Consider the following 24272-nt stretch of genomic DNA (forward strand, 5'->3'; position numbering starts at 1 on the left):
GCCACATTTCAAGGCCCATCTGACAACTGATCCCTCTTCCTGTACTCCTGCTACTTCCCACATCCGCAGCTGGACTTTCCTTGGGTAGCCCATGCCCCACTGCACCCCATAGCCCTTAATCCAGCTTTATATGTTTGCCTTCAGCCCCCTGCAGCCATTCTCCTGTTCTGCTCCGTCTTTCCCAGCACTCCTGCTTAGGACTCACACTCTGCTTTTGCCCACAGCAAGCAGATGAGAGCCTGAACTTTGAGGAGCAGATCCTGGAAGCTGCCAAATCCATTGCTGCAGCCACAAGTGCCCTGGTGAAGGCAGCCTCAGCAGCCCAGCGGGAATTAGTGGCCCAAGGAAAAGTAAGGCCATAAGAGGGGAAGAAGAAAATGTAGAGAAGGGTTCTCCCTTCTTCTGGGGCTGCTAGCAACCCTCATGCCTGTGACAAGAGGTGTGCAGAGTGGTGACCCTTGCTCCTTCCCTCCTTCTTCATAGGTGGGTGCCATCCCAGCCAACGCAGTGGATGATGGACAGTGGTCCCAGGGTCTCATTTCAGCTGTGAGTATCAAGGTCATGCCGAGGGGTTGAGGGGGAAACTTTCCTCTTGACTCCTGCTGCAAACATGAGGATGCTCTGCCCTTTTGCTTGTCCTCCCTCTCCCACATGCTGTGAAAGCTGGTTCTTTCCATCCCATGCCCCACAACCTCCCTGGAACCAGTCAGGGCTCCTGTACCTCCCCTGACAGCCTCTCTTGCCACAGGCACGCATGGTGGCTGCTGCCACAAACAACCTGTGCGAAGCTGCCAATGCCGCGGTGCAGGGCCATGCCAGTGAGGAGAAGCTTATCTCCTCCGCCAAGCAGGTGGCTGCTTCCACAGCCCAGCTCCTGGTGGCCTGCAAGGTGAAGGCTGACCATGACTCGGAGGCCATGAAGCGGCTCCAGGTAAGTCCTAGGCTGCCTCTTCAGCCCCTGTTGTTTGAAGGGTGGTTGGGAGTGGCATGAGGGCATGTGGATGCTTTCTCTGGCTCATGGTCCCTGCTTGTATGCCATCAGTGGGAAGTTCATTGGAACACAGGCTCCAGGTTGCTTGGATTTCACTGCTAGCTGTGTGCCAGGCATGTAAGTGCTGCTGGGCTGCTCAGCCTGACAGCATTCAGGAACAGCAACCTGGCACAGGAATACCTGAAATGGGTTCACTTCCTCACTGGAATTCAAGAGGTTAATGTTGAGGGGGCATGTTCTGTAGCACCGTTAATCCTCAGAGGCTATGGCACACAAGAGGTTAATGCCCATGTGTTGGGGGGTTAACATGGGGTCTCAGCACTGGGGCTAAGGGCTGGGGAGAGGCAGTAGGGCTGCCTCCCAGTCCCTGGCCCGCTGCTCAGAGGAGCCAGAGCCTGGCTGGGAACAGAAGCGCCTGAAATGGTCATGAGCGGGTGACAAGGCAGTGAGCCATGTAAAGGAATCCCTGCCTGCAGCTCCCAGCACTCCTGGCTGCTGGTCCTGCCTGCTGCCCAGCCTGGGGCAGGAGTTACTTCACACCCCTGAGCAGCAGTCATAACCTAGGGCTGTGACTCACACTGATGCTCTCCTCTGCCCTGCTGCAGGCCGCTGGAAATGCCGTGAAGAGGGCATCAGACAATCTGGTGAAGGCAGCACAGAAGGCAGCTGCCTTCCAGGACCATGATGAAACGGTGGTGGTGAAGGAGAAGATGGTTGGAGGAATTGCACAGGTGAGGAGTGAGGCTGCTCAGGGCAGGAGCAGCTCTAGGTGGCACTACAACCTGTGTGTGCCAGTCTCAGAAGCATGTCCTACCACTCACCAGCACAGGTCATGTCTTGAGAGAGCCCCACAGAAATCCTGTGAGTTCACCCATCCCATTGTATCATTGTAACGGGTTTTACCTGGTTAACAAGTTTATTACCCTGGCTGGGTAATATTGGCATAGACTCCACGTTTTACAGAAGGCTGATCAATGTATCCTTAATAAGAAACCCATACTTTTATACCTTAGTTCACTTGATTGGTCCTTTAGCCCAAACACCATCACCAGTGGCCAATTAAAAAACCAACATTTGGAACAAATCTCCCTAAGAAATTACACATGTTCACAACAACAGACACAGCAAGTTAAGAACTGTTTCTCATTCTTTTCTCTGATCTTGCAGACTTTTCCCAGAACAATGCCTGGGAAAGTTGTGTTTGACTCTGTAGCCAGAGAGCTGCTGCCACACCACTGAGCACCAGTTAAACAATGAGGCCTCACCTTATCCCACTACAAGTAGCAGGGGGTGATGGTGCATGCTCCGAGGAGTGTAAAGCCCTGGCTTTTCCTTGGTGCAGAGCCCACAGTATCCTTTGTGGCACAAGGAAAGAGCAGAGCACTGGATAGAGGGCGAGATCTACCTAGTATGGGGTGTCACAGTCCCAGTGCTGAGACCCTCTACACAGCATATAGGGCTTAGCCCAGAAGCTGTGCTGTTCTGCTTTATATCCAGAGTGCTATGCTCCCACCCCAGGGACAAACAGTCCTCATAGCCAGTGAGGCAGTGGCTGTGATGGGAGGGAAGCAGCAGCCAGAGAACACGGCTCTGGGGTTGACAGTGCTGTGGCAGAAGCTCTGGCCATCCCTGTGGGAGGCAGTTGTGACCTTGGGGCTCTCTCCTGGCAGATTATCGCGGCCCAGGAGGAGATGCTGCGCAAGGAGCGGGAGCTGGAGGAGGCGCGGAAGAAGCTGGCAATGATCCGGCAGCAGCAGTACAAGTTCCTGCCCTCGGAGCTGCGGGACGAGGAGCAGAACTGAGCCGCATGCCCTCCGCTCACTGCACAGACTGCTGCCTGCCCGCCTGCCCACCTGCTGCTCCTATTTAAGATGACCCGCCACAAGCCAAGGGCTGTCTGAGCTAGTCCAGAGCTCTGCCCGCACCCAGAGCAACGGGACTAACTCAGCTGCCCCTCCAAGCCGGTGCTGCACCAGCAACTCCGCTTCGCTGCCCAGCCCACCTTCCCATGCACACCCAAGGCACAATCAATCAGAGCGCTCGGAGGGACTCGGCTGGGGTGGGAGCCGGGGCTGCACTGGCTCAGGGCTCACCTGCCAGCCCCGGGGTGCGGGCCCACAGAGCTCTCCACTGCAAGGGGATATTTACTTGTGCCTTCTTCCTTCCCTCTCGTGCCCCTTTTTTCGTCTCCTCCACGCGGGATGGGGACACGTGAGTGGCTTGCCCTCTCCTGTGCAATAGCATGCAGGGACCAGCCACCCCTCACTGAGCTCTCGCGTGGAGCTGCCTTTCACCTCCAATGCCTTATTGCTGGCTGAATCTTCCTCTGCAGCTACCCTGGAAGGCCCTGAGTTCAATCCATGAGTATGTTCTTCAGCCCAGGCCCTTCTGCAGAGCAGCAGGGCTGGAAGCCACGATGCCTCCGCTCAGGATGGGGGATGATGTGAAGAGCTCTCCCCCAGAGTTGTTTTCTGCCTTCCTGCAGGGCTTCCCCCCGACTGTGGCCCCAGCCAGCTCTGCCTTCCTCCTTCTTCCCAAGTGCCTGCATTGTTTTCCAAGATCTGCAGTATTTTTGTAACTTTTCAATTTCTCTGGTATTGAGCCTGCAGCTTCCAAAGTTCATTTATTTCCCTGCCTGCTCATGCCCTACCCACTAACACCCAGCTCTTGCCGGGGTCCCATAGCCCAGCATCCCACCCCTCCTCGGCTCCGGGACCCCTGTCCCCTCCCCTTTGCACTCGCTGAGGCTTCTCTCACCATTTTGATACTTTAAGCATCCCATATTAAAGATTGAAGGAAACCAGCTGCCCCCCAAACCTCTGGGGTGGGGTGGGGGATGCCAGTGGCTTCTCAGAAAGACGTGTTCATCAATAAAATCTGGTTTTCCTGCTTTCATGCCAACTGGGTATCAATGGGCCTCTCCAGGAGAAGGGGAGGGCAGGGGGGCCTGGACGCCTTCCCTCCTGGCGAAGGGAGCGGGGAGTGTACCACGGGTGCTTATACAGCATGGAAAATATTTGAGGCACGTCCAGCCCCAGGCACCCGGCAGGCCGGACCCCCGCTGCCAGCCATGTGCTGGCCTCGCAGGTGCTGCCGGGGGGCCACCACGGCAGGAGGGGATCTTGGGGATTTTGTTTCTTGGGGATTTGGGCCTCAGGGAAGGCAGGGGTGGGTATTTGTGTGTAGAGCTCAGCTCCTAGCCCCATTCCTGCTACCAGCCAAATATACTCCTGGGTAGGGTGCAATAGGGGTGCAGGTGTGGGACTTCCCACCCCATAGTCACTGGTCGGCCATCAAGTGGGGAAGCAACAGTCTGTTGTGTGGGTCTGGGAATGTGGCCGCAGCCTTCCCGGCTGCCAGCGTTGATCTCACGCCCCGAAATAGCCCCCCAGAGCCAACCTGTGCAGGCAGCAGCTGCCCCAGCGTGTCCCCACCTGTTCCCACTCTGTCACTCAGCAGGGATTTGGGGGGGCCTAAGCAGTGGCAGGGCAGGCGGAGGTGATGTGGGGTGCAACAGGGACATTGCAGGGTGCAACGGGCACAGGCAGGTTGGCACGTGTCCTTTGCCTCTGGGGCTGTTCCTGGTAGTGTGAGCTACAAACATCAGTGGCAAGGGCAGCATCCTGCAGTATCCCGGACAGCAACCCCTCTCCCACTGTGGTCACGTCCCTGGGGGTATGGAGGGGCTGTTTCTCCTAAGACACTTACCCCTGGCCAGGCTCCAGGGTGGATTTGTGGCTCTCACAGGCATCCCAGTCCTCCCAGCTGTCCCCTGACAATCTGCATGGGCCTGACCCAGGCTCTCACCCAGGTACCAGCTTGGACATGGGGCCCTTCGGAGTGTCCAGCAAGGGCAGTGAGCGAGCACAGCGTGTAGCAGCTCTGGCTTCATCCTGGCATCTTGGGGACAAGGGAGCTCCAGCATTCCCTGCACAGGGCTGCAAGCATATCCACTGCTGTGTCCTCCAGCTTGGGTACAAGCAAGAGGTGATGGTATAAATACCAGGGGAGGGATGTGGGGGTGTGGTTAACCAGCTCCCCTCAATCTCACACACTGATCAAAGCATTGTTTTGGCAGGCAGGTTCTGGAAAGCACACACAGAGGTTTGGAGCTGGAATGACACAGTCATAAGGTGCCAGGCCTCTGCAGGGATCCAAATTCAGCTAAGTTGGAGGTTAGTGGGTAAACCATGTCCCAGCTTCTTGGGAAGCCCAGGGATGGGGCGACTGAGGATTGCACCTGGAAAGGCCCCATTAGTTGTCAGGACAAGCCTTTCCTTGGGAGTAAAGTCTGACCCTAGTGTGAAATATGGAGGGGATTGCCATCCTTGGAGACCTTAGCACAGGATAAGACTGGGCATGGGTCAGCAAAGGGAGGGATGTATACCCACACCTCTCTGCACTCCCTGCTCCCACAGGTTATTCCAGATGATTCCAGCAGTGTCCATCAGACATGGCTATGATGCCTGGAGCAAAGGGGGCAGAGAGGGAGAACAGCATCCTTTGGGGAGCACGTCTGTTGAGGGCTGGCATGACTCCACGACAATTTGCTTGCTGCTTGCACCTTGCCCATCATTATATTTGCCCCATGCACTGAGCACATGAAGTTGCTCAAGCCCGTGAAGTTGCTCCAGGCTGAAACATCCTGCAGAAAAACAATAGTTCTCTCCCAGGAATGATGGGAGATGAATCTTCCCCCTCCCGTCAGAAGCTACACGCTGGCAGTTACACTCTCCTTGTCCAAATATGTGCCTAATTTATCAGTACTAATAGCTTCTCTCCAGAGTCCAGCAGAGGCTCTTCTGCTTTCCGCATGGAGCCAGCAGCCTGTTGGTGCTTGACTGTTCTCACCCCTCCTATGTCGTCCACCATCCGGGCCTGAGGGCTCCTAAAAGGCATTTTCTCCAGCTGTCAAAAACTTTTTGTTCCTCTCTTCTTGGAGCACTGGTGCCGAGAAGCTGTGTCAAGCAAGGGCTGGCTGCAGCCCAGGGGCAATGGGCTGGGGGAACCTGTGCACCCACCCCTCCTGGCCCCATCCCATCCCAGCCTTCCACACGTGCCACACGGCTCCCATGGCCCCTCCACCAGCTCCTTCCGACCCACAGCCCCCCCGACCCACAGCCCACCCTGCAGCTGGGAATGTGCCAGAAGCATTTACGATCCTTATTAAAGTACAGGTTATTTTTGGAGGAGCTGGGATTTGAAGGGTTTGCATTTTTTTGCCTGCAGAATACAGTTTATTTAGAGCAGAAAGATGAAGAGGGGCAGTGAGCTGCTTGTATGCCCTGTGTCACTCTAAAATGCCATTCTATGGGCTAGGCATGTGACAGGTGTCCTTGTGGGTGCCAGGGACAGTGGCACCAAGGTGCAAGACAGGAGCAAGGTGAGTGCCAAGAAGACTGCACAGAGCTCTGGCCCTCCTGCCCCACCAACAGCTGGATGAGAAAGTCAGGGGCTCTGCTCACTTCTGTCCTGGGGGATTTTCCCCATGTGGGCAATGCCAGCCAAATGTGTCCCCTAGTGCAATCACAGCCTGAGTGTGTCCCCTACAGTTCAGTGCCAGTCCATTGGTGTTCCCAAGTGCCATGCCAGCCCTTGAGGTGTCCCCAAGCCAGTGCCAGCAAGCAGGGTACCTCAGGCCCCAGGGTGCTGTAACAAGGCATGTGGTGTACCTAGGGCACTAGCATGAGGACAGCTCTAACTGGGGCCAGTGCCACCGGGGTACCCATACTCGGTGCCCCAGGATGTCCCCTGTCCGGTGTCATTGGGGTACCCCTAGCACAGTGCTATGGACTGTCCCTCATCCAGTATCACAGGGGTACCACCACAGCGTTGCCCGGGGTTGTCAATCACCCAGCGCCACCAGGCTACCCACAAGACAGTATCCCGGGGGTGTCTCTTGCCCAGTACCATCGGATTGTCCCTCGCCCTGTTCCCCGGTGGGTGCCGGGCGCCAGGGCTGCGGCGATGCCCGCCGGGGGGCCGCCCCCCCGTCCCGCTCCGTGCGAGGGCCGGTGGCGAGCCAGTCCCTAAAAGGTGCTGGCGGGCGGCGGGGGAGGTACCGGGGTAGCCCCCGCCCGGCACGGCCCCTCCCCAGCTTTTAGGCAGCTCGGCGGGGCGGGGAACGCAGTGCCGGTGCTCCCGCCGCTCCCGGTGCTCCCCGACCCTCTGCCGCCCCGCGCCTCGCCGCCGAAACCGCGCCACCATGGAGGCCATCAAGAAGAAGATGCAAATGCTGAAATTGGACAAGGAGAATGCCATCGACCGTGCCGAGCAAGCGGAGGCTGATAAGAAGCAGGCAGAGGATCGCTGCAAGCAGGTGGGTGTCCCACGGGCTTCCTTGGCATTACCTGTGTACTCTCCACCCTAGGGGTGTCCAGCCCCAGGACCCTGTTCTTCTGGAAGTCCAGCCTGGGGACCCTCCACACTAGTGTTATCCTGTCCTGGAAACCCCGTCCCACTGGGTGCCCAGCCCTGGGGATTCCATCCCACTGATCGTCCAGCCTGGGGACACTGCACTCTCTAGGATCATGTAATCCCCATACTGATCTTCCCACACCGGTTCTCCAGCCTGGAGTTCCCCTGTCCTGTGCATGTCCTGGCCCAAGGACCTTGTCCCACTGGGTGTCCTGCTTGTGGATGCCAGCTCTAGGGATTGACAGCCCTTAAGCCCTTCCCTCTCTGCGACCATGTCCTCAGGGACGTCACCCCCTGTGGATCCAGAAACCAACACTTCCGTCTCTTTCCCTTGACCCCTTAAGCTGGTCCCCCCAAACATGTTTTATCTTGGTGGGACACCCCAGTTCCACCTCCCTATCTCCGTGCCAGGGGTACTGCGTACTCCCACCGCAGCCACAAAGAGATGGGAACACAGATTTGTGTCCCCAAGAGCTGTTTCCCCAAGTCAGGAGCTCTCCTGTACAGGGAAGGAGAACACCAGTCCCTTACCTTCACCAGGCTCAGGGATGATGGGGGTCCAGGAAGCTGCTGTACACCAAGAGTCCCCCAAGGACTCGTAGACCCAAAGCTGTCAGAGGACATGTCCATGCCCATCTTTTCCTGCTGTGCCCCACACAGGCTGGGTGTCCCCAGGAACAGAATGGGAGGACAGATCCCCTTCCAGCCTTGCAGACACTGCCATCTCCCCTAACTCTCACTCTTTGTACTTTCCCCAGCTGGAGGAGGAACAGCAGGGCCTGCAGAAGAAGCTGAAGGGCACTGAGGATGAGGTGGAGAAGTACTCTGAGTCTGTTAAGGAGGCCCAGGAGAAGCTGGAGCAGGCAGAGAAGAAAGCTACAGATGTAAGTAGGCATGCCAGCAGCTCCTCCCCTGCACAGGCTCTGGACCTCGGCCGGGGGGGGGGGGTGGTTAAAGGAAAAGGGGGCCCTTATATGGAAAACGTCCGAGGGGAAGATTGTCAGGATCCCATTCCTTCGATGTTGGCACTGAACCGGGCTGATGGGTCCTGTGTTGGGGTGCGGGGCCCAGGCCAGCTGTGGTGAGCAGTGCTGGTTGCTGGTCCTGTCTTGGACTTTGTGGGTAGCTTACAGCCTGGCTCCCCAAAGCTAATGGGGACAAATGTCCCAAGCTGTGTCACAAGTCCCAAGGCACACACTGCCTCAAGGCTCATAGGAAAAACTGTGGTGCTTGCTAAACTGTGGCAATTCAGAAAAACAGAAAAATCTCTTGCTGTGGTTAGCTGCTGAGTGCTGGCTGCAAGGAAGAATGCTTTGGGTGTATGGAAGGGGATTTGGGGTCCAGTGTGCTACTTCGTACCCTGAGAAGGGCAAGGCCAGGAAGAGTTTTATTTAGTGCCATGACTGATGTGTCTCTTGGGAAATAGATCCGTCTGTGGAGATGTTAGGAAGGTGTTGAAATTGGCTTGTGCCTGGCCAGGATGAAGGGTGGAACAGCTGTGTGCGGCCACGGGGCCGCTTGGGAATGGGGTATAACGACCTGTGGTGCCACACAGGGTATTTGACACCCTATAAATAAATACTCTTTTTGATAGCCAGCCCCTCTTTGATGAAAACCAACCCTGGAAACTGGAGGAGAAGCTAAAGGAGAGCCGTCTGGAGCACAGCCAGCAGGGCATGGCCAGGCTTTTCAGGATTGAGAACAAAAAATTCAATCCTGGTTTATGGAGCTAAATGGGGGAGATGTGTCAAATCTCTGAGGCTGCCGCCAAGGACAGGGGTGAGCGGACAAGGACTAGCAATAGCAACACCAGTCCTGTGGCAGCCCAGAGCCCCTGGGCAGCAGCTAGGGGTCTCCTCAGACCTCTTTGCTGATTCTACAGATGAGTCTCATTTAAAACATTGATAATCTTCTGGAAGGGCATATTAAACTTAGCATGGGGCAGGCATGTCAAGGTGGGCAAGGTGGCAGGTGTTGATTTAATTGGTTCTGTGCTGGTATGGGACAGGGCAAACTCAGTGTGGCTGAGAGTGGATGCGATGTTCCCCGTGCAGGGCTCAGAGGAAGGGGCAAACAGTGGTGCTGGGCAGATGTCAGCTATGGGGTGTAGAGTGGTTTGCTTCTGCCAGTGAGCTGTGCGATGCCAGTCTGGGCAGGGAGAGTGTTTCCCTGCTCTTGGTCCACAGCAGTTAGGCAAATCTGTGGGCTTCAGCTCATATGGAGAGTCCCATACCAGAAGATACAGTGGATGGGAGCCACTGGGGAAGGACCAGAGTAGGAGCCATGGTGAAGGAGCAGTGTCAGGCTGGAGGTTGGCTGCATCACAGCTAGGTCTCCAGCACCAGCACAGCTCTCCCAGGTCCATGCCAAAGCCTGGACAGGCTGCGCCATGTGTGGGGCTCTGGGAGTCACCCCTCCGCACCAGGGACTTGAATGTGCTGACAGCTCTAAGTGCTAGGGCTGGTGTCACCTCCTCCCTAGTGCGAGATGCAGCACAGCTCCTGGTTCTAGCAGAAGAAGCGTTGGGAGGACCCCCAGAGCACACTCACCCAGGCACCCCCATGTCCTCCCTGGCTGCCAGGACAGTGTGTGCCTGTGAGCACAGAGTGTCCCAATTCCTCAGACAGCTCAGGCTCATACCAGCGATCCAGGCAGCCTCCTGCTCTTGGCAAAAATGTCAATGCCTTAAAAGAATAAACACCCACCTCAGTATGGCCCTGGATGCAGGGGCATGAAATCCATGAGGACTGCACTGAAGAGTGCAAATACTTTGCCCCAGGCACTTGGAGAGGTGTCAGATAGTGCACAGAGCAGGGAATGCCTGACTCTTGATCAGTAAAACCACAGAGCTTCCCAGCAGCTCTGTGAGCCCCCCGTGGTCCTAGAACCTCTTGTCACCGGGAGGGACAGCCCATGGTGCCCAGGTCAGGATGGGCAAGGGCTGCTGGAAACAGTGCAGCTGGGACAGCAGGTTTAGACCAGAACAGTCCTTTCCATTGCCCCGCATGCCCAGCATTGGCCTGTCCCCAGCCACCCCAGAGGGGCCTTCGGGAACTATGCTGTTCCCAGGCCATGATCCCAAAAGTTTCACCCGTGTTCCCGCCCCAGCTGCTTTCCCCAGCCAAGACTTTGCTCTTATTTGGCGATTCCCTGAGCTGGTGGGAGGGAACTGGACTCTGCTGGGAAGTGACTGCATCTCGGGGTGGGGCCACCGCAGGAGGCACCTAGCCTGGCTATTAGGGGATCAGGGTGGTTGCCCCCTAACCTGTCGCCCTTCTGCCTGCAGCTGGTTCATCCCTGCCCCACTGCTGCCAGGAGACCTTTTTTTCTGCTCTGAGCTCCCATGTCCTAGCTTGTGCATTACTGACATTCAGGCCTCGGATCGGGAAGGGGCAGGACCAGCTAGGCCCACAGCCAAGCCCAAGGCTGTGTGCTCCCAGGGGACCCACAGTATCGCCTCTTCCGCTGCATCTTGGCAAGGGGACACAGAACTGCAGGGTGCAGATAGCAGTGTGGCTGAGTCACCCCCAGAACCCCTGGCCCTGGAGCTGATGCCAGCTGGTGAGGTCAATCTGGGAACTGGCATTCCTGGAGGCAGGTGTGAAGTGCAGCCAGAGAGCTGTCAGTACATCTTAAGGGAGGATTGAGTGCCAGCAGCTCCAGCTTCTTCTGGTGGATCAAGAAATCTGCCCCAGCCAGGATGGACAGCCAGAAGCTGGAGGTTTGACCTCCCCTATAGGGCACAGTCCCAAGGCAGGAGGTGCCAGAGTCTCCATTGGCCCCATGAGTCTCTGTGGGGCTGCAGGACAGGTCCTCACGTTGGGGAGCGGATACCAAGGGACTGAATGCGACGGATGCTGGGCACCCAGCTGCAGCCCACATACTCTCAGAGGATGTTCAGGAGCAGGCTTTGCTCGTGCCTCTCACTGACTTATCATAATGAAAAAGTCCACAATCCTTCTTAGCTCTGCAGCAATGGCTGTGGAGGGCAGCACTTGGGGAGCACACATAGGTACATTGCTCCTGTGGCTATGGGGGCTCACACAGGACGGGCTCCAGCACTCACAGACTGCATGGACTGCTGGAAAAGAGTGTATTTCCCTGGAGTCCTGTCCATTGCTCTGGGGTATTTCAGTGTGACTGTGCACCCCTGGGAGGCAGCATGCATCCTGGGTACGGAGAGAAGTGTGTGCCGTGCCTTGGGGCCACTCTGTGCCCTCTCTGGGGTACCATGTACCTCTTCAGGGGACCATGTATCTGCCTGGGACCATGTGCGCTGACACAGAGTGGGGGGACATTGTGCCCTGCCCAGAGGCAGCTGTGCATCTTGCCTTGGCGGGGATGTGGAAACAGTGACCAAAGCCTGGGGAGGGACCAGCACGCACACTGCCCGGGGGCACCATCTTTCCTGTTTGGGATGAGGGGCACTGTGCATCCCTCCCGGCGTGGGAACTCTCTCCTGCCATGGGTGAGCACCGCACGCCTAGCCTGGGGGAGCGGCGGAGCAGGTCGGCAGCAGGAGCAGCAGGAGCAGCAGGAGGAGGAGGAGGAGGAGGAGCAGGAAGGGATGGAGGCAGGGCGGGCGGCGGGAGCGGCCGCTGCCTGAGCGCTTCCTGCCCGAGCCGGGCGGATCCCACAAAGGGCTCGGCGGTGTGGCCTCCCCGCCGGCAGCCCCCGCCATGGCCAGCGCCAGCTCCATCGATGCCGTCAAGAAGAAGATCCAAAGCCTGCAGCAGGTGGCCAACGAGGCGGAGGAGCGCGCCGAGCACCTGCAGCGGGAGGCCGATGCCGAGCGGCAGGCCCGGGAGCGGGTAAGGGCCGCTGGAATGGGAAGAGGGAGGGCGGGGGGCACCGCGGCAGCCCCCGGGATCCCCCGCCGGCTCAGGCCCCGCTGCCGGCATCCCTTCCGGCGGGCCGGCCCCGGCCCCCCGAGCCCCGGTACCGGGCTGGCTGCCGCCGGGGCGCAGCAGCGCCGGGAGGCTCCCGGGGAGCCGCGGGAGCTGCCACCCAGCTGCGACAGCCTCGGGGCAGGGAGCTCAGGGCAGTCCCTGCCTCCGGGCGGTCTCCGCCAGCCGCCTACCTCCTCCGTCGGTCTGGCGAGAGAAGATGCTGCGTGAAGCGGCGCTCCCCGGCTGGCCGGCGGTGGGAGCGGGCAGCGGCCAGCCCTGCCTTGGGATCGGGTGCCTCCTGGGAACGCATCTTTTCTCTCAGAGGCCGGCGTACAGCTCAGAATCCCACGCCCAGGCTCTTGTCTGGCTTCCAGCGGACTCTGCCGTTCGGGCCGCGGAGCTTTAGCTCCAGCCTGTCCCTTCATGGGGATAAGCCACCCCTTCACACTGCCTCAGGGCAGAATTTCCATTTTGGCAGCAGGATGGTGTGGCCCAAGCTGCAGCTTTTTCCTGGTTTGTCTTTGTAGTTGTTGGAGCCTTCTGTTTTCTTCCTTTCTTTCTGTTTCCTATGCCCACTCATTCAACATTCTCACCATATCAGGAGCAGCAGAGCTGGGTGCGGTACCCGGGTTGTTGTGACTTGGGCTGTGTGCGGAGGTAATGACCCCTTCCTGCAGTCTCAGATCGGGTTCCCGGTCACTGGGAGCTGCCGTGGGAGCTCATGTTCCCAAGTGTCCATCCGGGCAGCTCTGACCCACTTTGGGGGTGATTCCCTGGGAAAAAAATCTACCGACGCAGTGAGGCTGATGCTGCAGGCAGAGCATTGCCCTGTGGGCGCCAGCTCCAGTTCCCTACTGGGCGGTCTGGCAGGGAACAAAGTCTCTGAGTGTCTGTAGAAAGGGTGATCATGGGGCGGAGGCAGCTGTGGGGCTGGCAGCTGTGGGGCTGGCAGCCATCTCAAAGAGATGCCAGCTGCCTGTCCTCACTCTGCCAACTCCCCACAGGGGATTGCGGGTGCTCAGTGGGGCCATGCAGGGTGACAGCCCCTTGCTGCTCCCATAGTCCCTGTGCTTGGCTTGTATTCCCTGGGGCATTCCCAGTGCTGGAGCATGAGACTGGATGTGTCCAGGCACTGCAGCCAGCCAGTCCTGCTGCAGCCTGTGAATAAGCAGGAGCCTCTGTCTTCTGGGTTGGTGCATGGAGCTGATGCCCATGGTGAGGTTTTATTGCCACCCATCCCTTATATTCAGGGGTTTGTCTTCCTCTCACCCTCCTAGTGGGAAGCGGGGTTGAGAGCTGCTGAGGCAGCATTTCCTGACTGTGGCAATGGAGCAGGAGGCCTTTACCAAATGGAAAGAGTGCAAGGCCAGGCGTCAACAGGCTGGCAGAGGGCCAGGGCCACTGCTCCTGACCAGCCCCAGCTCCCAGCCGTGTGCGTGGGGAGCCTGGGAAAGGGAGGGCTCTGGTCCTGCCAGCCTCATTTGGCCAGGCGCCAGCCTGCTGAGGGCGACTCGCTCCACTGCCCCCGGCACTGTGCTGTACATCAGCTGGGGGGGCTCTGTGCTTGGCTTCAGGCTGTCCTGTTGCACAGGGCCCTGGGGGCTCCTGCAGGAGAAGGTCCCGGCCCACTCCACTGCCTCTGTAAACAGGAAATCCACAAGCAGCTCTGATCTCCTTTTCGGGAGCGAAGCAGCACAGGGCATTCCTCCCCCTTTACTCACTGCTCCGCAAACCCCAAATACCATCCCTGTCACGGCAGGACTGCTATGGCCACCCTGGCCCAGCGAATGTGCCCTGTCCCCCTCCAGGGCGGGAGCTGGAAGTTTGAGGACATAGTGGGGCTGCACATGACAAGCTGGTGCTGCAAGGCTGGGAGAAGCCAGCATTAAACAGCTACTAGGGATGGAGATAATCCTATAGAGAAGTGAGGAATGCATGGTCAGGCATGCCATTCCAGTGACCATGGGTTTGTTGCACAGTGCCAAGGAGCGTTCTGGATGGTAAACAGGAGTAATCATTGAAAATGCTTTTTTTCAATATGTGTATTTGACATGGGATGACTGAGGGGTTTCTGTTCCCCCAGGCTGAGGCTGAAGTGGCTTCCCTCAACCGCCGTATCCAGCTGGTAGAGGAGGAGCTGGACCGTGCCCAGGAGCGTTTGGCCACTGCCCTGCAGAAGCTGGAGGAAGCTGAGAAGGCAGCTGATGAGAGCGAGAGGTGGGATGGAAAGGGACAGTGGGAGTGGTATCAGGTCACCATAGTTTGCAGACAGCCCCCTTAGTTTTGCAGTGGAGTCCCTCTGAGGTGACCTTATTGGGGTTTCTGTTCCCTTTCCTGTAGACTTCAAAGGGAGAGAGCAAAGCCACAATGCAAAGAAGCCCCTCAGATATACACACTCTTATCCAGACCACACAAAAAATCCTTAAAAATTTTATCTGGTATTTATAAAAGCACCAGACTGCATCCAAAGCCAGAGGAAGATATCAGCATGTTATTCCCTGGAGCAGCTCAGGGACAAAATAACAGCCCAAGACGGAACTCCTGTGCTGGTAACCAAGGTCAGATTTGAGCACCAGACAGCCTCATTCAAAAAGATTTCTACAGGGTGTATGTTGTCCTCTCCTCAGGGCAAGTAGATTTCCCAGACTGGAGCTGTGCAGGCAAGGGCACCCAGGTTGTATGGGAGCACTCAGACATGTCACAGTGTTCCTGGCAGTTATGTGAGCTCTTCCCTCCATTGGCAAAAATAAGTTTGAGCAACAGCATTTGAATGAGAGGAGAAGAGTCTGCAGGAGCACCTTCTGGAGAGTTTGGTAATTTCCCTGTTTGTGAGAATCACCCCAAATGAGAAAGGCTTTGCCACAGGATGTTTTTCAGTATTTCCTAATGAGTTCCAGCCTGTCAGGCTGTTTTTGTGAAGGTTGTGGCTGGCTTATCGTGGGCTGGACACCTTTCCCCCCCCACCAGTTATGGATTCAGAACCTGCCTGCTTGAGGGGCACGATAGTCATATTGCACTCTGGAACATAGCCCTGGGGCCAGCTCCACTGTAATTCTGCAGAGGAGCATGTTTGAGGTACTGGTGGTGTGATCCTACTGTGTGCCACCCTCCCTGAGCAATGTACTGTGTCTCTGAAGCTAGAAGGTGGTGTGGTTAGGGTACAGGATGTGCAGATGGGCAGGCAGGATATGAAGATGACACTTTGACCCAGAAGCAGTAAAATCTGGCATGGTCTTTCCTCAGAGGCATGAAGGTCATCGAAAACAGGGCCATGAAAGATGAAGAGAAGATGGAACTCCAGGAAATGCAGCTGAAGGAGGCGAAGCACATTGCAGAGGAGGCTGACCGCAAATATGAGGAGGTGTGTTCCCCATTACCCAGTCTGACACCCTGGCCATAGCACCCATAGCCATCTCCTTACAGCCCTGTGCCCTGGGCTGGGGCAAGCACAGAGCTAACAGGGGTCACTTGCTGCCATCAACAGGTTGCCCGCAAGCTGGTCGTTCTTGAGGGGGAGCTGGAGCGCTCAGAGGAGAGGGCAGAGGTGGCAGAGAGGTGAGTGGGGGTGCCTGGTGGGCCTGGGAGCAGGGGTCCCATGCAGGGGTCCCATAAAGCCTTTCTCCCAAATCCGTGGCAGACATGGGGGTGAGGATGTCTGTCCCTGGAAGCAGCAGGGTCATTAGGGTGGTCTTTGGGAGTGCAGGCTGGGGGTAGGGGTGTGCCAACCCACTAGCGTCATATCCTTGACCCTGTTCTCTGCTGTCCCCCTCCCGGGGTGCCCCTTTTCCACCCCAGCCGAGTGAGACAGTTGGAAGAAGAGCTGCGGACCATGGACCAGTCTCTCAAATCCCTCATTGCCTCAGAGGAAGAGGTACTGGGCAGGGGCGCGGGGCGATGTGCAGCAGCCCCCTCTCTCTGTCGCTGTCTCTTGAACCATGCGAGCCGCCTCTCTCCTTTCTGCACCACTGCCTCCAGCACCAGCCTCCCCTTACTCCCTCTCCAGCAGGTTCAGGCCGGGCATGCTCCTCCATCCCTCCATCCCTGCTTCCCTGGTGGGGCCAATGAGAGCTTGGCTGGTGGTGATGCACGAGGTATCCATGCAAGGAAGCACAAGGAGCGGATGAACAGATGCGTCCTGGCAGCTCCTGCTCGCAGTGGCTCTGCTCTTGGTCCACCTGCACTGAGTTTTCTCCTTTCTCAACTTGTTTTCTCTCTTTCTTTCCTGCTTCCCTGTGCCTGTTCTTTCTGCTCCTGCCTCTCTCCTGCCCTCTGGCCCCACTCCCCCACTCCTGCCGGCCTTGCTTGGGATGTAGTAAATGTGGTGACCTAGAGGAGGAGCTGAAAATTGTCACCAACAACTTGAAGTCCCTGGAGGCCCAGGCTGACAAGGTAGGACCCATTCAGGCTGCTAGGGTTGGGAAGAATGCATGGGGTCTGGAAATGCTGCAGTCTCCTGCTGGGGTGAAAGTCAGCTGGAGGCATGCATTGGAACTCACAGGTGCTTGTCTCTGTCTCTGCAGTATTCCACCAAGGAGGATAAGTATGAGGAGGAAATCAAGCTTCTGGGGGAAAAGCTGAAGGAGGTAAGAGTTGTAGGGCTGCCATTGAATCAGCGCTTGCCATCCTGAATGGGTTTTGACCCCATTATGTTTATGTTCTCTCATGGTTTCCTAAATTGCAGCCCAGCATCATAGCAGGTACCTGGGTCTGTGATGACTATATGACTTTCATTAGCCTGTTCTGATTTAGGGTGTGAGGCTTTCATGGAACCTTAGTCACATCTTGTCCCTTGCCTTTCCCATGGGAGGGTTTCTGGGGAAGAGTACCAGAGATGCAAATGGGGCAGATTTGGAGTGCAGTGCAGCCTGCACCACCCATTGTGTGCTTCAGCTCACCCTTTCTGCGCTGTGCTTCCCACAGGCTGAGACCCGGGCGGAGTTTGCCGAGAGGTCTGTGGCGAAGCTGGAGAAAACCATTGATGACCTAGAAGGTAAAATGTCCCCACCAGCCCCGTGTCCTTCTTTCCTGGGGTGGCACTGGACACACCATGTCCCTGGTAGGGCTGGACAGTGCTTAGCCAGAGGGAGGGATGGTCAGTTCTGGGAGCAGAGAGGCTGGATGCTGCGGCATTTGGTGTGGGAGCACAGAGCTCCTGGAGTCTGGGCCCTGCCCTCGGGTAGGCAATAGAGTCACATCCATGCTGCCTGTGCCCACGCATCCCTGCTGCCCTCAGCCTGCTGCTCACAGCCACTCTCTCTCTCCACCTTGTGTCCTCCACTCTATTCCACCATCTGCTCCCTGCCTGCCCTCACCTGCAGATGAAGTGTATGCACAGAAGATGAAGTATAAAGCCATCAGTGAAGAGCTGGACAATGCACTTAATGACATCACCTCCCTCTGAACCCCACGCTGGGCACCAGCACTGCACCTGCTCCGTGCCTGTCTCTCCCCAGCTCAGCTGTTTGTCTGCCTGGCCATCCCACCTCTCTCCCTACCCTCTCTGTCCTTCTCTGTCCTACCTAGCCTGTGCCTGTCCATCAGCTCCTTTGGGACAGGAGCTGACCCGGGGTGTTCCCGCTGTACCCCTCTTTGGGGAGACAAGATGTAGGTGCTTAGAGCTGTTTGTTCAGGGCAGGAGAGCAGCCCCACATACTGACTGGACAGTGTAGTTGTAGGCCCATGCCACAGCATTGCCCTGGGGATTAGGACTGTGCCCTGAAGCCCTTTGTTCCAGCAGCTCCCTTCTTGGCTCCCCAGCAGCAGAAGCACTGGGGACCCTGCAGCTCCAGGGCTGGGGGCTATTCCCCCCCACCATATACTTCCAGCAAAGTCCCCTGGTGCTGCTTGCTGGCCCCAGCATGGGGATGACCTGCACTGGGGAAGCGGCACCTCCACTGCCAAAGCTCAGGCCTGGGGGATAGAGGGTTGGATCCAACTGTGCAGACACCTTGTTCCCCGGCAGGCAGGCGACCCTCACTCCTCCCTCACCCTTTTGTCCTTTGCACATTGCTCTTCAGTTTGCATCTCATGACTTTCCTTTTGTGTTCTGTCCCTCTGGGTTAATTAATTGATATCAATAAAATATTAACATTGGTTTCTCCTTTGTTTTTTTCATGCCACTCTATCTCTCATTTTCTGCATGTCTCATGTGGGTACTGTCAGCAGTGTTCTAGGAGGTGGTTGCAGGCTGCTCTCAGCCACAGGCCCCCCAGGCTGACTACACCTGAGACCCAAGAAGCTCCCGCGCTGCCAGGCTGAGCGGGATGGGGCCATTGTGCTGACCACAGCCACCCCCTGACTCTCATACGCAGCTTTCCCCACCTCATGCCATCTTCTCCATGAGTCTTTTGATGTGAAATGTCAGGATTAGACCTGGTCCTGTCCATTCCCTCTCTCTACTCTCAGACATTGCCTATAAGCAGCAATATCATCCCTGTCAGAGCTCCTGCATCACCTTCCTTTGGTGAAGAGGCTGGTGCTATCCTTCAGTAGTGATCTCTTGTGATCCCTAAATTGGTACTGATCCACCTCTTCCTTCTTCACCCTACCCTGTCCCAGAACCCAGTTTCCAAATTAATGGACCTACAGCCTTGTCCCTGCACCCAGATTGGCTGCCTCCTGCCAGTCCAGCTGCATCCCAGCACTGGCTGTGTGGCTTGTGGTGTTTTCAGTGAAGGCTTTCAGAAATGCTGTCTCTTTTCACTAACTCACTTTTTTCTCTCTCTTTCCTGTGCTGCATTGATGTCTCCATTTCCTCTAGAGCGCTCTCAGCAGGAGGCCGAAAAAAACCGTGTTCTCACTAATGAGCTGCGGGTCATCCTTACTGAACTTAACAACTGAGCTGCCCAGAGCTCCTGGCCCCAGCCCAGCCTCCCTATCTCATTTTGGCCTGGCTGGCTCAAGGATGGGAGCCCCTCCCCACTGGGGTGAGGCAGGGTGTGCAGCTTTGCCTTATCCTCATAGGGGTAATTACCCTGATTGGGCAGGACAGGGTACCCCTCTGGAGTTGATCAGGTTTTGTGGGAGAGATATGAAGGGTTTTGGGATGTCCTGGGATGCCCATGTAGTGATGGCTATCCTCTGGCATCATCCTGGCTCTGCTGGGGAGGGATGCAGTGGTTTGTATTGCTGCCTTCCTCCCCTTATTTTGGGAGTCACTGGGCAGCCTCTTCCTCCTCACTCTGGTCACCCTAAATCGTGCAGGATGGATCCCCTTAGACAGAGGTCCTTGGAGGGTGCTGGGAAGCCTGGGAAAAGAACTGAGGATCCAGCAGCACCTGCTGCCCCAAACTTGGGACAGGGAAGAGGCTAGCAGGGCACACTGGGAGATGGGGCTGAGTGGACAGCATTCTTGTTCCATCCCCATCTCTGGGGGAAGCATGATGCCATTTGGAAACAAGCAGACCAGAGGGAGGCTGCCTGGCAGAGCTTATCCTTGTAACCTTGTTAGCTCTGCTCCTTGTCTCTCTGTTGTCCTCTGCCCACTCTCCTGGGCTGTTAATGAGCTGCTTTCTCACTTCTTTTCTTCACGGAGCACGGCTGGGTCATGCAGCAGGCATTGGTTCTCCACTTCTGCTGGCCAAGGGTTTGTGCACGTGCCTGCAGCTGGCCAGTGGTGATGCCCCAGTGTCTGGCCAAATAATGGTACTCACCAGCGGCACCTGTGCTGCAGAGTGCTCAGCCATGGGCAACAGGGCAACCTGGGAAGATGGAAATGCTGAAGAGTGGTAACTGCCTGTCCCAGTGGCCAGCCTGACTGGCCTGGCTACCCTGGCAGATCCCAGAGTGGCTGGACTCATCCCTACCAGAAATGGGGCTACCTGTGTGGACTATGCTCCACAGGGGACACCCCATTTGACTGGGGGCCATTGCTGTACTGAAATGTCCATCTGTGTGTGTGTGTGTGTGTGTGTGTGTGTGTGTGTGTGTGTGTGTGTGTATGCGCTTGGTGTGTGTGTGGGTCCCGCTGCACCTGGGAACATTTGGGTTGTGTCTGTGTGCGTGGCTGGGTGTCCCTTGCATTCACAGAGAGCCTGGCCAGTGCCAAAGAGGAGAACGTGGGGATACACCAGGTCCTGGACCAGACCTTACTGGAGCTGAACAACCTCTGAGCTGCCCTTGCAAGCCCCTATCCCATTTCCCTACCCAACACATATACCCCACTGGCATGTTCAGGATGCGGTCATCAGCAGAACTGCATCTTGGACAAATCCACACCTCCATTGAGAAGGGAAGCTCAGCAGCCTTGCACTGTTGCTCAAGGGGATCTTGTTTGTGCACAGCCTAACCGGCTCTGTCCTGTCTTTATGTCCAAATATTAAAGCAGTTTGACAAGATGGATGTTTGTGTTTGGTCTTTTGGGTGGGTACAGGCAAGTGGGAGAGGAGCTGTGGGTCTCCCTCCCCAGTTCATGCATGGAGGGTCAGCAGGACCTCCGTGGCTGTGGTGGGCTCAGAATAACAATCACATGGTTTGGACTGTGTTCCCTCATCTCCATCACTTCCTTGGAAAACAGAGGAAACCTTCAGGTCTCAAGCTCAAACTCACCGACCTCTTCAAGAACACAGTGATAAACCATGTCACTGGTGTGTCCCCTTCCACAGTCGGCTACTGCCTTGGCAGCTGGGGAGGCCACAAGGTTCTTGACGTCTCAAGGGTTCATGTTTATGACAATGAGAAAACACACAAGCACATGATCACGCATGCACACATTATTGGTTGTCAGGGTCTTCTCCAGGTATGGGATTAGCTGCTCACACTTTGTACTAGTTGCAATTTCTTTTGCCAGTGGCTGAATGCCTGCCTGTTCTACAGGGACAGCTGTAGAAGCTAGGAAATATTAATGCAGCAGACAAAGTGTTCAGGAAGTTCCTTCCTGGCTTGCTGTATTTTCTCCAATACAAATTGAAGAGCTGCCGGATGTGTCTCATTGCCGTTACCAAAATGGGCTGGATTTCCTGGGGATGCCCAGAGCCATTATCTTGTCATGCCCTTCACTTCAAGCCCTGCCATGATGTGGACCAAACCCTGTTATCCCATACTACCCAGCGGATATCCCTCTACAAGTACATCCACATACTGCCAGGAAACACAATTCATGCTGACTCCTTGTCAAGCCAGACCCAGCAAGAGACCGACAGGGATAGCTTTTGTTATCTGCTTTCCTTTATTTGCTGTGCCTCTTGGGTCAGGAAAGGAGGGTGTTGAGATTGCATCTCTTTCCTGCCCAGGTGCTGCTGGCCTCCTGCCTTCTCCATGGCCCAGCAATTCTGTTTTGTCGTTCTAAGGCCACAAAAAAAAGGTTTCTACAGCAGGGGAAAAAGTTCCCTGTGCATGGGGTGCTCATCTTCAGTTCATCTTCCCAAGGTCATAAAGTCTGCTGTGAGCTGCAGCCGCTCACCCTGGGCCTGGAGGAGGTGGAGGGGGGGACAGTACACGGTGTCTTGGACTGCTGAGCTGTCCCTGCGTAAGGGCTGGAGCTCCCCCTTGGGCCCGCCTTCCTCTTCTGCAATGCATCAGCTAAGGCATTCCTGTTGTTTAGCCAAAGCACCTTCCAGGCAGGGGGTTGTCTGTCTTCAAAAAGAACCAGCATGTAAAAGAACCTCTACTCTGGAAGCCGGCACCCTGCACTGCAAACAAGCCTGTCCTGTGCCCCGGTCAGGGTGTGTCCCAGTGCCCAGCCTCTGGGCGCCCTTCGCCTTCCTGCTGGGACAAAGAGCCCTTTCACACCCACTGTTTTTTCCCCATTAGCTGCTGCTGTCTCCTGGTTTGGACCAGTCCACTTGACTTAACTGTTTGTACCTCGCTGCAAGGAACTTTTTATTCCTTTGAACTGCCTTTGATTTGGCCAGTGATATCCTGACTGCTGTTCCTGGATGATGCTCAGCCTGAGAAAGACATGGGCTATTGTCACAGTTCAGCAAAGCTTTGCATTTCCTCCATTCTTCCACCCATCTTGTTTCCCCTCTGGCCTCACAGATAAATAGGTAAGCCATGGAAAACTCTGGGAACATGGGAAACTGTAAAACTGCTGGCATGGAAGCATGTCTCCCCACAGGTGTCACAGTGGGCACTGGGGACTGAAGTGCCTGTGCCCAGCTCCCTTCCTCTCTCTCCAGCTCTTCCATGGAATTTCAGCCTTTGGATTTCTTTATTTTAGCCTGGCAGACTGAAGATGTCCCTAGAGAGCTTTCAGCCCTGCTGTTGGTTGCCACCCTATTGATATACCAGCACATTAACTTTCAGCAGCCTCTCACCTCTACTCTCTGCTCCAGTTTTCTCATCTCTCCAGTGTCTCATCTAATCTCTGAATTCTTCCCGTTCCATGCCCTTGAACTACATGGTGAAGTGGCAGAACCACACAAAGAGCATCTGAGATACTCTGATGAGACATGTCAAGCTGTGCAAAGCCAGGCACAGACTACTGCCACCCCTCAGTCCTCCTTTCATCTACAGCTTAAGACATTGGGGTGAAGGCCAGAAAAACTGTGTTGCCAAATTGTGAGGGTTTTGCAAAGCTCTATGGGATTTTAAAACAGGTCAGGCCCCCTAAATCCAAGTGCCACACAAATCTCCCAGTGCCCAAATCCATATTATTGACTTGTCAAAGTCAGCAGAGGACAAGGCAGATGGAGGGAAGCATGGATGGCCATGACCACGTGGTGCCATCTCAATTTTTGTATGAGCATGCCCCATATGCAGTGCCTGGGGATGCGAGAGTGGAGTTTGCAGTACAGGGGGACATGTGGCCTCTGCTCCACTGGCTCAGGGGATCTGGGAGCAGTCCTGGAGCATCTCTGCTGCAACACAGGCCTACAACACGGTTACAGGTAGGAAGGGACTCTTGGAGACAATTCATTGCATTGGTTTAGCAGTTGTTGGTGACAAGGTTGATTTATTGCCTTTCAGAGCAAAAGAAAATAAATTAAAAAACACTTGTTATCAGGGTTCTGTTATGCTTTTCTTGCCTTTCTTGCAGGATGTCTTCCATATGTTGATGTTTATAGTCTTTGTGGATTGGCCAAGGAACATAATTTTGGTAAACTTCATAGTATTACCTCAGAAAATGATAAAATTACTGGTCTTGATTCTATCACGCTGGTCCATGCTTCAAGTGCTGGGCAGGTCGTGCTTTAGAAACACAGAATAGCTGGGGTCAGAAGGGATCGCTAAAGATCACTGCCACAATGAGGAGGGGCATGCACAACTAAATCATGTTACTCACAGCCCCATTCAGCCTTAGCTTAAATGTTTCCATTGGTCATGGATGGGGTGATCACAAGACCATTGTGGGCACCTTTGAACTTCTTCTAGCCATTGTCCTCCTTCTTGCTGCTGGGGCTCTCCTGCTCCCTGCAGCTGGCAGAGGCATGCTTCCTTTGTCCAGCCAGCAGCTCACAGTGACCAGGACAAGGGCTGATACAGCACCTTAAAACAGCCACTGCTGCTGCACTGCAGAAAGGAGTGGGGCTTCCATGGTGCCCCTCTTCCCCTCTATCACCTGCAGCAGCCAAATCATCTCATGATGCAGATATGCCTCACACCCTTCCATCCGTCTGGCTGTGTCCACATTGGCCTGGTCATAGTGCTGCAGTCTGGGCTGGATGGTCAGCAGACCCAGGAAGAACACAACTCTGGGAGCCAAGGCCTGGTGGATGGAAAGAGAGCTTATCAGGTCTGGGTGGGAGGCAGCAGGGGGCTGGGGACACCCAGGATGTCCCCAAAGCCTCTCTGAGCACTGGCCACCCTTAAGAGCCCTAAGCTTCTCTTCCAGCCCCAAGCACAGTTCTGTGGCCTGTCCTGTCCTGCCCTGAGGCACTTGTGTTTCTTCTTCTTAGAAAGGCCCTGGGCACTGTTCCCATCCCTATCTAGCCCAGCATTCCTCTGCATGCACACTCACTGGTCACCAGAATCCAGGTGTGGTGGGCTGGGGCAGCCTGATGATGTCCCTGGTGACACCTCCTGCTGTGACCCAT

At 56.0% G+C, this 24272-nt stretch overlaps 2 protein-coding genes and 1 long non-coding RNA gene across 15 annotated transcripts in view; 2 read left to right on the forward strand and 1 right to left on the reverse strand.

The window, feature by feature from the left end:
• The window catches only part of TLN1 (talin 1), a 35423-nt gene extending 31531 nt beyond the window's left edge, over window positions 1–3892 (forward strand). For all 6 annotated transcript variants that reach the window (XM_085566344.1, XM_021554728.3, XM_085566347.1 and 3 more), the window contains 5 exons: window positions 225–350; window positions 484–546; window positions 749–931; window positions 1597–1722; window positions 2662–3892. In XM_085566344.1, coding sequence (XP_085422470.1) covers window positions 225–350; window positions 484–546; window positions 749–931; window positions 1597–1722; window positions 2662–2793 — 630 coding nt within the window. In that variant the 3' untranslated portion in view covers window positions 2794–3892. The remainder of the gene's footprint in view (window positions 1–224; window positions 351–483; window positions 547–748; window positions 932–1596; window positions 1723–2661) is intronic.
• The window catches only part of LOC146763806 (uncharacterized), a 28958-nt gene that overhangs the window by 3600 nt on the left and 1086 nt on the right, over window positions 1–24272 (reverse strand). The window contains exon 2 of the long non-coding RNA XR_014951157.1: window positions 12489–23944. This is a non-coding gene — a long non-coding RNA (uncharacterized LOC146763806). The remainder of the gene's footprint in view (window positions 1–12488; window positions 23945–24272) is intronic.
• TPM2 (tropomyosin 2) lies at window positions 7120–20633 on the forward strand. 8 transcript variants are annotated; one of them, XM_021554553.4, is made up of 9 exons: window positions 7120–7310; window positions 8167–8292; window positions 14381–14514; window positions 15541–15658; window positions 15782–15852; window positions 16093–16168; window positions 16818–16880; window positions 17218–17287; window positions 20326–20633. In XM_021554553.4, exons 1-9 carry the CDS (start codon window positions 7197–7199, stop codon window positions 20406–20408), a joined length of 855 nt encoding a protein of 284 aa, XP_021410228.1. In that variant the 5' UTR covers window positions 7120–7196; the 3' UTR covers window positions 20409–20633. The 8 variants fall into 8 exon arrangements, with proteins under 8 accessions (XP_021410228.1, XP_021410227.1, XP_021410229.1 ...); XM_021554552.4 differs by lacking the exon at window positions 16093–16168 and adding an exon at window positions 16611–16686; XM_021554554.4 differs by lacking the exon at window positions 20326–20633 and adding an exon at window positions 17616–18390.

Source organism: Lonchura striata, chromosome Z (genome assembly GCF_050655825.1).
Source record: "Lonchura striata isolate lonStrDom1 chromosome Z, ASM5065582v1, whole genome shotgun sequence".
NCBI classification, from domain to species: domain Eukaryota; kingdom Metazoa; phylum Chordata; class Aves; order Passeriformes; family Estrildidae; genus Lonchura; species Lonchura striata.

Coding starts and splice junctions, on each gene's coding strand:
- TPM2 (XM_021554553.4), top strand. CDS start 7,197: ATGGAGGCCATCAAGAAGAAGATGCAAATGCTGAAATTGGACAAGGAG. Junction 14,515..15,540: donor GCAGCTGATGAGAGCGAGAG/GTGGGATGGAAA, acceptor GTCTTTCCTCAG/AGGCATGAAGGTCATCGAAA. Junction 17,288..20,325: donor AACCATTGATGACCTAGAAG/GTAAAATGTCCC, acceptor TTGCATTCACAG/AGAGCCTGGCCAGTGCCAAA.